General features: G+C 49.0%; 1 protein-coding gene across 4 annotated transcripts in view; it reads right to left on the bottom strand.

The window, feature by feature from the left end:
* Positions 1–6400: 6400 nt before the first annotated feature.
* The window catches only part of UACA (uveal autoantigen with coiled-coil domains and ankyrin repeats), a 73994-nt gene continuing 65493 nt past the window's right edge, over positions 6401–14901 (bottom strand). For all 4 annotated transcript variants that reach the window (XM_032949280.2, XM_032949285.2, XM_032949295.2 and 1 more), the window contains 5 exons: positions 14604–14719; positions 9977–13720; positions 9537–9704; positions 8893–8958; positions 6401–7928 (listed from right to left, as the gene is read on the bottom strand). In XM_032949280.2, coding sequence (XP_032805171.2) covers positions 7851–7928; positions 8893–8958; positions 9537–9704; positions 9977–13720; positions 14604–14719 — 4172 coding nt within the window. In that variant the 3' untranslated portion in view covers positions 6401–7850. The remainder of the gene's footprint in view (positions 7929–8892; positions 8959–9536; positions 9705–9976; positions 13721–14603; positions 14720–14901) is intronic.

The following is a 14901-nucleotide window of genomic DNA, read 5'->3' on the forward strand; positions in this document are numbered from 1 at the left end:
CTGTTTACGAGCACCCATGAAGTCCGGCCAGTACTGCACACGAGGGCTTGGGTGATCAGCACCACGCCCGGTCGCCTTTGTCTCCCTCGTGGCGATGTTTATACATCGCTCCGGGTTCTCATTTGATGCTGAGTCGACCTAGGGTAGGCCCAGGACCGGTTCAGATAATCGTCACTGGTGTTGGCCGTGAGCGGGGGAATCGAACTCGGGTCGTGGGGTTCGTAGCGCAGTGCGCTAGCCGCTACACTACTGCTCCCCACATAGAGACATTTAATACAATGTTTACTTGCAACAAGGCTGTGTGTATAGGTACTCTGTATACCAAGGGTAGAGTTTATTCACTAACCACGCCTGCCACCTCATCTCTCGAGATTAGATGGCATGTCACGTTCAAGGCCACAATTCAATGAAAGGTTTACCATTATACATTTTTATATTGTGGTGAATGGTAACGCCGGAATGGCTGCAGTGGTGACATGAAGCGCTTATAAGACACCCCATATAACGTTGATTCTTATACGAAGCAACGTACATATGACGCTCTGAAGAATAATTAGCGTTCGATAAAGCAGTGTATCGTACCACCTATAATATGCTGTACAATCGTCAGACATTTGCGATTCCCACTGAGAGTTATTAAATTTCGAATACTGTGCAGGCAGATAGTCAAGAACACTTCGGGAGTGGCAGCCAAGGAAAGGAGCGCATTCGAGAGGAAGCCTCACCGCCAAGGAGGTGGAGCGACAAAAGCAACTTGTGTGCTGGTGCTTGGTGGATTATTCCATTCCAGGATAGTGGGAGATAGTGTCAGCTTGGGGAGAACATCATCCAGCAGTGGATCAACCATGATGGCGATGACGATGATGAATGTGTGTAATAAGTTACAATCTTAGTGGACTACAAGCAGTTTGTGATGTCGCGGCACAAGATCCGGCTGTACATAGAGCAATAGGGCACGAGGTCTTCGTGACCAGAGATGCCCCTTGGATGGTGAGGTCCATTATCATTGGTTATGCAACCGTTTGCCAAGCCACTGCTGGATGAAAACTTCCCAGGGCGGTCTCAGTCATGGGGGTTATTTTGATCAGACCTCACCACCCTTGGTCAGTGCGAGTTGGTAAAGGGAGGAGGGGCTCAAGACCGATTCAGATATCACTCACCATTGATCTCAGCCGTGACCGGGAATTGAACTTATCTGGTAAAGTGCATAGTGCAGTGTGCTAACCACTACGCCGCTGCTTCCTCCACTCAATACCATTATTACCATAATGAATCTCTTTATCTAACCAATTCCAACTCGGGAGTAGATTTCTCAGTTGGGTATTTGTTGTTTGTGCTGTTGCCGATTTGGGTAACTTGTGTAAACGCACCCCATTACTTTCATGAATCTATAGGGTCATAGAGAAAGGGCCATTGTGGTGGTTAAGATCACAGTGTTAATCAGGGTCGATGCGATATCTTGTTTTATGGAAGCGGGTGTGAACAATTTAACTTGTGTTTCACGTGCGGCTGCTCTTCGGAGGGGGGGGGGGAGAAGACCCCATTTAACAAAGTGCATGACAACACATGAACAAATGGCTGAGCAATTCATCGTGACCATAACAAGAAGAAGTAGAAGAAGAAGAAGCAGAAGAAGAAGAAAAGTCTCGCAGTAAACATCACGCAAATTAAACGCTCAATAAAGTGAAGCGGAATGCGCACATTGTTTTTTTTTTGGAAATCATTCACTTGAACGACCGAAAAGCGCAAATGCCGTAAAATTAAGCACAGAGTCAAGGTGCGCATGAAAGCAAACAAGACGACCGTAAAAAAACAGAAAAAAGCCAGGAAGATCACTGGACTTTGGCAATCTTTGTGGTTCGTTTGCGCTGTGCAAACACAGTAAAAAAAGGCAAACTAAATAAAACAAAAGAACACGGCATAAAACCCAACGGCTCCTTCCATCTTCCACGTCGCCGTTAACCCCATTATCCCCCAGAACGCGCAATTCTCTGTACGCGACGGGTAAAGGTGCAGCCCTGCAATTGCGCACTCACGACCACTGCCAGCGTGCCATTGCCCGCTCACGCCACCAGTCACCACAGCGGGTATTTGGGGCCTTTCTCTGCCACGTCGACCTGCCCATCGACTAACTGCAGTGGGTGAACAGAGGTCACGGCGGGAGGGAAGGAGTGGGGGGGGGGGAGAATTGAATAAACTTACTTTATTGTTTCCACCTGCTGTATTGTTTCTCGCACATCCGATTAGCACGGTTGGCTACGTACGGTGCGAAAGAAGCTCAATATGCATACGTACAACTGCCGCGCGGGAAGATCGAATTTAAGTGATCGACCTCTGGATGGAAAGTCCAGTGTGCTAACCATTACTCCACGGCAGGATCCCCCCCCCCCCCCACGTGATGCCATCCGCTCACTGTAAAACGGGCTGTATAGTTGCGAGGTTTTTTTTTGGTTTTATATGTTACGAGCCGTACAGGTGAGTCATCCACGTCCCTGTTTTCAAGAAAGTGGTTACAGCTCTCTGAACACCGATTAGAAGCTTCTTCAAACCGGCCAGTGTCAGCATTTCAGGCGGAGTTTGGCTTCGGTTCAGGCAATAAAAAAACGGCTTGAAAATGCCAAGCATCGGCCAACGTAAACAGATGAATCACTTACTTTAATCACGGGCGACACACACGCATGAAAAGCACGATATTACGCATAAACTCCGGATGAGAAATCGTGAATGCATTTACACTGCAATCTCACTCCACCGTCTCAATGCTGGCTTCAAAACAGAGCTCAGACACGGGTGGTGGCGCCAAGCACATGCAAAAGTTAGGGCCCCGTGTCGCTCAAGCGTGGGCGATAGTCATGAAAATGATGGATGCTGCAAAAATCGACCCGAATTCAGATAATAATAAAAATGTCATCCGTAATTCTAATAACATCGACAGCCGAAGCTGTCCAGGGCTGGGCTGTGGAAAACACTGAATCCTGAATAACACTTAAAATAATGTGGTTGTTATTAATCTCATGGCTTAATGATTCCACACACCTGTGACGTTACGTTGCTAAGTAAATAATATACCGCACCTGAAAATTAATTCTGCTTCAGGCACACAATGTCCTGAAACCACCATTGTGCAGAGATTCACACGGTTCTGTAACAACGCACGTGAAATCCGGTAGGGCCGGATTGATCTGCGGACCTGGTTGAGTGACGTTTTCACGAAAAGTCAACACACGACGTTAAATAAACAGCTGATTAAATAGACCCAGAGCGAGCGATGATGAGGCTTCAGAAAGGGGCAACATTTACACGAAACATGTGGCTGGCTGACAGCAGAACCACATCTGCCATCTAGTGTGCGCGGAGGGGAAGGCTGTTCGGGTTTGGAAAGCGGAACTTGATCGAGACAAGCGACAAATCGACTGCGCCTCGAGAAAAAAAGAGTGTACTGATTGTCTACCACCCGCTCTGATATATGGTTTAGAAACATGGTCGTGAACATCAAAAGGCAAACACAAAGTGAATTGCACAGAGACGCATGGAGGAGAAATGTAAGTTGGAATTATATAATGATACATAGAGAAAGAGGAATGTGAATTAAATAACATACACAGGTTAAGGACGTAACTTAACACATTTAAGAAAAAGCAAGTGAGCAGGACACGTCGCTAGAAGTGATGAAGGCCGTTGTAGTGGCAGCCAAAAAGGTAGAGAATGCGTCCGAGTAAATGCCCACCAGAGTAGGAGTGGTAAAATCATCAGCTCATGTGCACGTAGGTTATTGGTGGACTGTTGAATTTCGGGACCTTGAGAGATGGCATAAAGAGCTTTGGTTGGCCTTCATCCAGCAGTGTATTAATCATGGCTGCTAACGCTGGAGGCAGTAAGCAATTCCATTGTCAATCTTGATTTGAAGCTTTCGTGACTGCAGGAATCCATAAATTCCATTGTCAGTTGTGCAAAGGTTGTGCAAAGTCGGGTAAGGCTATGTTCGGCAAGCCATCTCCCACTGCACGCACAGTGACACTGGAGGTGTCCCTGTGTCAGTTTGACAGTGTTGGGATGCAGCCAGTTGGTGTCGCTATCGAGTGTACAGGTGATGCAATTGTGCCGTGGCCCATGGGCTAGGAGGGGGTCCAGGCACTGGACTACAAATATTTATAAGAATTCAAATTTATAATGCGCATTCCATCCTATGATCCCAATGCGCAATGCATGAAAAGCAGGAAACAAAAACAAAACCAGGGCAACCGACCAAACTAAAGAGGGAAGGCCACTTTAAAGAGATGGGTTTTCAAAGTACTCATATATCTACCGACTCTGCCTGATTTCAAGTGGCACGGTGTTCCATAGCTTGGGTGCCATGCTAACAAAAGCCCGATAAGAGCGCAACCGACACCTGGGAGTGCTGAGCAGTTGGATATCAGAATATCTTAAGGACCTTGATTGAATATATAAATGTATTAGTTCCTGCAAGTAATGTGGGGTGAGCCCTTTGAAAGTCTTATCGGCTAATTGCAGTATCTTAAAATCCACTCGGAATTTGACCGGTAGCCAATGAAGAGATAAGAGAATTGGTATAATGTGCTCACGTAATGGTGTACGTGGTGTAAGCACTCGAGCAACTGCATTTTGAACAAGCTGGAGTCTGCCAACTACTTTGCTCGGTATCCCAACCATTAAGGTGTTGTAATAGTTGAGTCGGGATAACACAAAAGCATGGACCAGCCTCTCCAAGTCAGCGGGTGACAGGAAGCAATACATTCTGGCAAGATTTCTTGGGTGGAAAAAGGGCATTTTAACCACATTAGATATATGTGCCTCAAAGGATGACTGGTTAAACTGAACACCAAGGTTTCTGACCTTCCATGTGGGACTGACATCCTGACCATCAATCAACAAACGAGGCGAACCAATTTTAGAAAGATGCAGAGAGGAGCCAATGAACATGGCTTCGGTAGTCGGCATTTAGTTGAAAAAAGTTTTGGCACAACCATGAATTCACTACTGTTAATGATGCAAATAGCGCAGAAGAATGCTGTTGTAAAGTCTGGTCATAACCGGATATAAATTTTAGCATCATCTGCATCGCAATGGTAGAATAAGCCAATATGTTGGAGCAGAATACCTAAATGGTGCCATACAGATGCTACAAAGTGATGGGCCAAGCACAGATCCATGCGGAACACCACCGATAACCTAATTGGTGATTTGAAGCCAGCCTTTGTGAAATAGGGGGGGGGGGCATTCCTTGCACCAGGGCCCATGCCGATCACGTTGGAGGGAGGGGGTGGGGAGGCCGGTGAAAGGCGAGTTACTGGGAGGGCTCTGGGGATGGGGAAATGTTGGCAGGGGGATTTCAATCGGTGGAATTTCAGTGTTGTGACAGAGCAATTGTCTATTTGCCTCCGGATGCAAAACAAGCTACACTCACCTTAGGCAACACTGAGAACAGCCTTAGAAGAGAATTACACTGTGGAGTGAGCAATGTCAAGAACCCTGTTACGGAATGTGACCCATGGACATCCGTGTACACGTAACAAATCATTTTTGAGTTACAGGACTTTCATCATTTTTGTCAGTCTAGTAAGGGCTAGCTCGTTCACCTATGACAATGATGAACTAAGTACGGCCTTTGACCTTCAATTAATAATGTGCAGCTGTTTGTCACGCCACCGCCAGGATTCCCCATGTTGTCACCATCACCTCGTGGTCTTATTGGTGATCTGACCAGCGACCGACTTGGGTTAGGATTGGAGTCAGCGTTTTGTAATTAACAAAGTTAGGACAATATGAATTTATAGTCTAAAGGTCGTAGATTACTACATATAAGCCACCTTTATATATCTGTCCGGATATTATATTCTTGGTTCTTTTGGTAAAGTCACGTGACTTTACCGAAAGAACCAAGAAAATGAATCCCTGCAGTCACGAAAGCTTTATATCAAAATTTGTCCGGATATTGTTTAATAAAATGTGTACTTGAATTTAGTTCGTATTTATCTTGAGCTCAACTTGCAGGCTTCTACGATAACCTAGGTAAATTGGCTGTAACCTTTAACCTCAGTAGTCTATGGGTGAGAGCATAAATTGGTACCACTTAAGAAAGTAACACGCTAGCTGTACCTCTGTATTTATATGGCAAAGTAATATATTTGATAACCCTCTCATTTCAAATCGTTTTCGGCCATGTAAGGAAATTGGAACCGCAAAAGTTAGGCCACCTAAAGTGAAATACTGACATTTTAAACGTTGCCTCCCCTCTCTCACGACCCCACACCCATGTTGCCGGTGCTGGGTGGCGAGTGGCTAGCCAGCCAAACTTTTTTTGTAATACAGCACAGTGTGATGTGACAATGTTGAATAAAAAAAATAACACGGCACAGAGGTAACCCGTTATGACACCAACCATATGCAACATATCATTTTATTTTAACATTTCTAATTTTACAAATACGCACCCCAAAAAAACATCATCAAGCAAGTATAAATAGTGTCAGCCTGTAGCAAATGGCATGTTTTTTTTAAGCTTGAAATGGCCTGCACAAAAAGCCAAGCTGACAGAATGGTACATCAAAAAATATCACTATACTCTCTAAAGAAACACTACCGCACCACAGCAAAATATCCATTTCCGCAATCACTAACAGGAGGCAAAAGAGAAAAAAATACTATGAAATAAAGTTTCTAGCCAACATAACTAGTACCTTGAATAAGAAGCAGTTTCATTGTCCAAGTTTTTACGAAAATTCACATTAGCTCATGAAAAGTTCGAGCATGATAAGTATGCCAAGTACTTGGCCAGCCAAGTAGCACTTATACATCAGTATCAAAAAATCTGAAAAATAGAGTTGCACACGTACGCACGTACACACACGAACACACGTGCATGCGTCGGAGAGTCTCGTGTCCCCGTTACGAAACACGCAAGGCAATTTATGATGCTGAATCTACAGCGATGTCCTCTTACTATTTGGCAAGGTGTTGGGTTGGGTTGTCGGTTGCACTTTGTAGCAAGGAAGCATTTTTAAAATATGATTTTCAAATTTAGGCCTGGACAGAAAATGTCTCCCGTCTCGTAGTATAAACAAACAGCAATTACGTTTTGTTTCGTTGGTGCTGATGGCGCTATCTCTAAAGTGGTTCGACGTATTTATGGTTCCCCAGTGCAAGGCCACAACTCTGTTTATTTTAATCATTGTAAGGGGACTGCATCAGCTGAATACTTTCAAATGTCGTGCTAATCGCGCCCAATGCCGCTGCGGACTTCACTTACTGAAGCCAACAGAAGGGGAGAGCATCGACAAAAGAGGGGAGGAAAATATCACCAAATCTTAGTCCACGCACACAAACACATGAATCAAAAATACAGACATTTGATGTTAGCTTACGCCGCACGTAATGGAATCTTTTTAGACCAATGCATATCACAAACACTCGTAAGTGTGTATGCAGTAGACTCTTGATTAACCACGCTTGTTGGTAGGGCTGGGGGGGGGAGGGGAGTTAAGGCCCTCACTGAAACGTGAAAGATTCAAGGAGGGCCACAGGGTTGAAGGGGGAGCACGAGGGAGGGTGGCTGGGAAGATATGGTAACGAGCAGGGACAGTGCAGCAAAGGGACGATCCGATAAACAGTTTCACAAAATCGAGTTCGTCCTGCAGACACGGTTAAAAAATAAATTAACGAGCGCGCGTGTGTGCGCGTGCGAGCGCGGTTTACCGAGAGCCCAGTGAACATACATACTACGTATCCCGTCAATGTGTTTAAGCAGGAACGAAAGAGTAGTGTGCACGTCCATCCTGTGATGGCGTTCTTCTGCGCGGCGGTGGCAGCGCGGGACAGGAACTAACGCGGCGTCAACGGAGCGGTTCCTTCGCCTTGTGCATCTTGAGGATGTGCAGGAGGGTCGACTGGATGTCCTCGTCCATTTGGCCCTGTGGTCACAGAGATGAGTTTAAATGACGACCATTAATTACAATATGAACATTGCTTTGGGGGATTATCATCATCGCCATCATCATTCGCGATCATCTATCCACTTCTGGATGGCGCGCCCCCCAATACCGTCGCCATCTGTCGCGCTCTAGCGATGCCACGTTCCACTTCGCTCATGCGCATGAGCTAATCCCATCAATCCATCTCCAATATAATCCAATCGTCCAATTACGAAATATATGCAATATTGCGGTGTGCATTACCCATGGATTTATGGGCATGTGTAATGCCCACTTGTGATCCAACATTGTGGTGGCAAGGCTTGAGGGATCACACAAATATTGTCAAATTACCAAAAGCCTCTGCGCTGCGAATTGGCCAGGAGATGGCACAAATATGCGGACCCTTCAGCGTTACCGTTTCCCCTGTATAAGATTGTCTGTGTAGCCTTCCACGCTAGATATAATTTTACCCACAGGCTCAAGAACCCTTATGAAAATGTTGAGAGCTTGCTCAGAGTCCCATCGCGCATTGAAACCAAAATCGGCTTAACACGCAAAAATAAAGAAATTAACAAGTCTGCGATCAAAATCTTGCTTGAGCAATAATTGGGGGGGGGGGGAAAGTTTTTTAGCTATTGTTTTTATTCCAACTCAATGCGAGTACAAATCACCGACTGCGATGCAAGGAGGGGGGGGGGGGACAGAAACTCTGTGGACAAAATCCCAGGCTTGGTGCTCCAGGGGTTTAAAGAAGATGGGGGGGAGATTTGGGCTCAACGCCCCACTCACGTGGGGACCGTGAGCAAGAGCGTGGAAGTTCGTACAGGGAGGGAAGGATGAGGAGAAAGGTAACTAACATAAAGGGCCAAAGGGTACGGTGGGGGGGGGGGAGAAATGGCTAGGGATGGGGAGGAAAGAGAGGGGGAGAATGGGGGGGCAAGTTATTGACACAGGTACAGACCTGCACGGCGCAGAGCAGGTGGGTACGGTACACGGACACCACGTCCTTGTGCTGCTTGTCAGCCTCCTGGGGGATGGGGGGTGGGGTGGGGGTGGGGGTGGGGGTGGGAAACCCCCAGAAAAACCATATAAAGTACATATCAGAGTTTCAGTATAACAACACAAACCGTGATTTGAAAAAATCCTTCAAACAGTGACACTGAAAACAAATATCTATCATAAACAGGTCCAACAACAAATCACTGAAAGAAGCGGGCCTTGTGTTGTGAAGTCAGTTGTGTTGATTTTTTGTTGTTTACAGTCAAGGTGAAACGTAGCGTAAATAATAAATACGTGCGATTCGGCGCAGATCCGATATAAATCGAAGCACCGGCTATGGTTTAACACGGAACAGTAAATTTCACATACGCTGTCAAAAATGACCAAGACACGTTTGAATGTTCTCCTATTTCTCTCAAAGCAACACTTTCAAGTCGATTCAACAGACTACGTAACATCAAGGGACGTCCCAAAAGCTCCCCAAAAAAAAATCAGAGTCGAATCTCTTTTTAGCGTTCATTCTGATGGCGGGAGGCGGGTGGGTGGGGGGGGGGCGTGTGGGCGAGGAAGGGGGGCGGGTGAAGAGGTAGAAGCCAAGAGACTCACGGCGAGCTGCTGCTGTAGGCGCTTGACCTGACTCTGCAGGACGTCGAGCTGCTGGCTCGCTCGCTTGTTGCCGCCGCCGCCGCCGCCGCCACTCGTGGCGTACGGCAGCTGCGACAGGCTGTTGAGAGCCTGCCGCAGGGTCCCCACCTCCTCCTGAAGCCCCGCGAGCTGTGTGCACAAAACAACGGTCGCCAGGATTCATTTATAGAGGTGGGTGGCCCAGGGTGGCCCGGGGGGGGCTCATTTTGTGTCTGTAGAGAGCACTTGAGTCAGCACTGCTGGGAATGGTGTTTAGTTTGGAATTCGGGCAGTCGTTCAAGATTAGTTTCCAAAAATCACAGCAAGTCGACGCGCCTAAAGCCTGGACATCAATGACAACAAGAAAAAAAATCATTACATGTGAATATTACACGGGGGGTTTTTCCACCCCTGAATATTACCTTGAAATCCTTTTGTTTCATCAGCGCAGCTGATTTATCCAAACGTTGTTGCAGCTCTTTGATTACCCTGCTGGCCTCGTCCAGCTTCTGCTTAAGGTTAGAGAGGTGCTTTTGCAGGTCCCCTGCCTTGGAGTCTGCCACTTCCCTCTCGTCTTGTGCTCCGTCAGCCTCCGATCGATATCTTGAAAACTCGAGTTGTGATTCCTCATACTTGTTTCGCAGTTCCTCCAGCTGCTGCGTCAGCGAAAGAACCTCGGCTTCCAGTTCCAAATGCCTCTCGTCGGACGCCATCCGTTGCTCCATCTTCTCCAGAGACTGAATCTCTTTGTGCTTCTTGTTTAAGGCCTCCAATTGCTCACACAATGCCATGATCTCAGCCTCTTTTTGAAATCTCATTTCTTTAAACGCCTCAACGGACACAGTTTCCTTCTCCATCGTGGCTTTCAACTTTTCAACTTCACCCCTCAACCTCTGAATTTCATTATCCTTCTCCACAATGCCTTTCTCCACATTCGTCGATCCCCGCTCCAACTTTCGCGTCACCTTCTCCAGCTGCTCCTTGGTCCCAACATGCTGCTCCGTCAGCGCCGCGTGCTTCTGCACCCAACCCGCCACCTCCTTCTGCAGCCTCTGCGCGGTCTCCATCACCTCGCCGTGCTTCCCCATCATCTCCGACACCCTCTCGTTGAACGCGCTTTCCAGCTCCACGTACTTTTCAATAGGCACATACTCTGACCCGCATTTCTCAATCAACGTCTCCATCTCCTTCTTCTGGTTGGCCACAGTCGCCTCCAGGATTTTGGATTTTTCTTCCGCCGCTTTGCACTGTGCGTTGAGTTTAACGGCGTCTTTCCCGAGACCTTTTATTGCTTCTTGCAGCGATAGCACCATCTTTTCTTGCTCCGCCATCGGAGCCATCTGCTGCATGAGCTCGGACTGCAGCTTAGCCTCGGCCTCCTGGTGCACGTGCGTCGCTTGGATGCTGTGCTGCAGAGAATTCTCCATGATTTCCATACTCCGCTCCCTCTCCCTCAGCTTTTCATTCACTTCTCCGACAGACACCTCCAGGGCAGAATTTTCATTCTGCAGCTCGGCAACCTGCCTCTGCATCTCTTTCATTCGACCTTCTGAAACCTTCACCTCCTCCGTGAGTTTGGTGAGCTGGTTCTGCAGCTCTTTGCCGGCCCTCTCCAACTGGCCGTGCTCTTTCAGCACTCGGTTCTTCTCCCCGAGCGCCTCCGCCAGCGCTTTGTCGGAATGCTCCTGCGCCTGCATCATCTCTGCAACGCGACCCTGCAGCTGAGCCACGCTCAACTTGGACAGGGCCTGCAGCTCCAAGTGCCGCTGGGGAGAGGTGCTCTGCTGCAGGATCACGTCCCTGTTGGCCAGTTCCTGCTTCAGCTGTTCCACGTGGTTCTGCACCGACGACAGATTTTTCTTCGCCTCTGCCAGCTGCGCGTCGGCGCCTTCCAACGAGCCCTGCAGGGACGTCCTGGCCCGCTCCGTCTCGGCGAGGTTGCGCAGGGCGTTTTCCAAGCGACACTCAAGGTCTTTGGTGGCAGCCACTGCACCAGTGGACTCCTGCTGCAGTCGCGCCAGCTCGTTTTGGGTCACCTCGTTTTTATTCTTCCATGCCAAAAGTTCAGAACCTTTCTGGGCTAAAAGAGCCTTTAGCTCATCCATTTCCTTGTTATATTCTTCAAATTGTTCTTGTTTACTCCTGAGATCGCCAATAGTGGTCTGCAGTGAAGTGTGCTCTGTTCGTAACCTACTGAGTTCATTCTGAAATTGATTGTTCTTAGACCTCAGTTCTTCAACGGTATTGCTCATCTCCTTGACGTTTTTCTGCAGTGCTGCCCTCACCTTGTCGGCCTCCATGTACTTGTGCTCTGTTTCGCCAAGCTGCTGGTTAATATCATGAATCTCCCCCTGCAGTGACGCCGTTAATTCTTTATGCTTCTGTAAGGGGACCGAGTCCGTGAGCTCAGCCTGAGCACTTCGCAGCATTCCATTTACCCTGCTGACCTCCGCTTGCGATTCTGAATATTTCGCCTCCAGCTCCGACAGCGCGCTCAGCTTTTGTGACAATCTGGCATCCACCTCCTTCTTTTCATCCTCCAGTTCCACGACCCTCCTGGACATTTCCGAAATCTGCCTGCTCAGCATCATGGTTTCCTCCTGAAGCAGAGCCATCTCTTGCTCGTACACACTCTTCGGCACCATTTCAGACTTGTTGCTCTCCAAATTCTGGGCCTTCAGGCTTATCTCGGTGAGTTTTGTTTCCGATACGGAGCGCTTCTCTGTCGCTTCAGCCAATTTCTTCTGCAGATTTTCAATCTGAGATCTATGAGCAGCCAGCGCTGTCTCCATGTCTGAATGTTTGGCTACCATCGAAGCCACCGCCTTATTCTTTGCCTCGAGCTCAGAGGCCAGGCTCGACTTGCTGTTCTTAGCCTCGGAAAGCTTATTCGACAAGTCAGCCGCCTCCTTCCTCTTCGCGTCGAGTTCCACTTTGAGTACTGTCTTTACCTTCTCGGACTCGGTAAACTTGTCGGTCATTGTGGACAGCTCCATTCTCTGCTGCTCCACGGTCGCGCTTAGAGCTTTCCTTGCCTTCTCCGCCACGGAATGCCTGGAAGAAATTTCGGCGAGCTGCCGATCGAGGTCATCGAGCGTAGCCCGCGTCGCGGCTTTTGCGGCCTCGTGCTCTTGCCGATTCACGCTGCAGCTCCGCAGGCCGGCGAGCTCATGGCGGAGGCCGCCGATCTCGTCCTGAGCCGCGTTGTACTGCTCCGTGAGCCCTGCGAGCCTCTCGCTCGTCTCCTCCAGCGACAGGTTGAACGACGTCTCCAGCTCCTCGTACTGCCGAAGAGGCACCGTCTCGGGAAGGGCTCTCTGCGAGTCCTCAAGCAGATTTTGGAGCTCTGTGGCACGTTCCTCGGCCGTCCTGCAAGACGCCCGTGCCGCCAGCAGCTGGCTCTCCAAGTCCCTTATCTGCTGCTCATAAGACACTTTAATCTTGTCAACGAGCCCTTCCGCACCCTTCTGGGAAGAGCGGGAGGAAGCGATCTGATTTTCCATTTCCCGCACCCGTTGCTCGAGGGACCTCTTCATATCGTCAACCTTCTTGTCCGCCTCCTGCCGCAGTGCCTGAGCGAGCGCAAGGCGCTTCTCCAGCTCGGCCACCTTGGTGCCGTACGTGCGCTTCAGCTCCTCCACCAGCTCCTGGTTGACGGCACGGTTCATTGCCTTCACCTCGGACTGCAGGCGGCTCACGCTGGCCGCCGACGCCTCGTACTTGGACGCGACCTCCTTGAGCTGCCGCTCGAGCTCGCCGGTGCGCTTCTGCGCATGCTGCAGCTGCGCGTCCTTCTCGGCGTCGGCCGCAAACAGCGCCCCGATGCTTCCAGGTCCAGGCCCTGCCGCGCCGCCTCCCAGCGGCAGCGACAGCAGTTGCTGCTGCAGGCGACGCATCTTGTTGTCGGAGTCCCGCGTCCTCTGCAGCACCTTTTCCAGGTCCTCCTGCAGCTGGCGGATCTGGCGCTCCGAGTCGCGCTTCAGGCCCTCGTACGCAGCTAGCGGCACCGCGCCAGCACCGGGCGACGCGGGGCCCGCGGGGTCGGCGATCTGGCTGCGCAGGTCCGAGAGCTCGAGGCGCGAGTGCTCCAGCTCCGACGCCAAGCTCAGGTGCTGCTGCAGGGGCACGCAGTCCTTGGTAAGGTGACCCAGGTCCGCCTCAGTCCTCTGCACAGACGACAAAGGGAATGGCGGCGGAAGGGAGAAGACCATCAGACCATCGTCAACATTCTGGCAGCAGGTTCTTAAAAATATATACATATACTGTGTGACACCTGTGTACATCAATTAAAATATGCGAGGAGGCCGGGTGGCTAAGAGGTCAATGGAGCAGAGCCTGCAATGCTGAGATCCTGGTTCAAATCGAAGCAGCTGCCTATGATTAAAGCTCGTTTTCAAGTTTAGTGAGTTGCTCGTCTCAGCCCGGGTGTCAATAACTGTACAAAAATAAAGTCGCATGAAACTTGGTTCTGCATTAAAATTGGCTCAATTCCATCTCTGAAAGTTAAAGATATTGGGTTTTACCATCATGCGATGGTCATTATTCTTTTTGGAAGAGGACATGCATACCCAATGGGTTAGGTGACTGGGATGGATCTCAGAAGTAGCTTTGTGATATTCCCCTCTGAAGGATGTTCTCTAGCATAGGGGGGTTGCGCTGCTCTGTGAAAGTTTGAATAGACAAACTAAACTAAAACTACAAACTTTGTATTTTACCAGAGAAGGACTACTGAGATATATAGTTCTTTTTCAGTATTATCCTGGCCACACATGACAGCAAACCCAACGCATGTTTATAAATATGGAGGAAAAAACTGGAGGACCCAGAGAAAAATCCACGCTACTCCAGGGAAAACATGCAAACTCCAAATATACAGCAGGCGTCAAGGGTCGGGATCGAACCCACGACCTCTTGTATACCAGGCGCCCCTCTCGCCACCGTGAGCGTAGAGCCCTGTGAAGAGCTCATCCCCCTCGCGTGAGCTATATGAGGGGGCTTGCCTCGCCCCATCCATCTATGGCCAGGCCCCTGGAGCTCCGTGTGGCTCACCTGCAGGCGGACATTGAGGTCGCGATTTCGCAGGCTCAGCATGGTGACCTCGGCGTGCAGCGCTGAGATCAGATTCCGTGCCTTCTCCTCCAGCCCCGCCATCTCCCTTCCTGAATCTTTTACCAAAAATATAAATTCATAAACACGGAAGTTAGTTTCATGTGAAGGTTTTGCGTAAGCATTGTCTTCATCATCAGCCATTAAACTAAAGCAAACTATTTTTATTTTGCCAGGTAAGGCCCAGCGCTATATAGCTCTTTTTCAGTGGCGACCAGACCACAAATGATAGCTCAACGAA

This window comes from Petromyzon marinus, chromosome 1 (assembly GCF_048934315.1).
Source record: "Petromyzon marinus isolate PM22_M1 ecotype Great Lakes invasive population chromosome 1, UKy_Petmar_22M1.pri1.0, whole genome shotgun sequence".
NCBI lineage: Eukaryota > Metazoa > Chordata > Hyperoartia > Petromyzontiformes > Petromyzontidae > Petromyzon > Petromyzon marinus.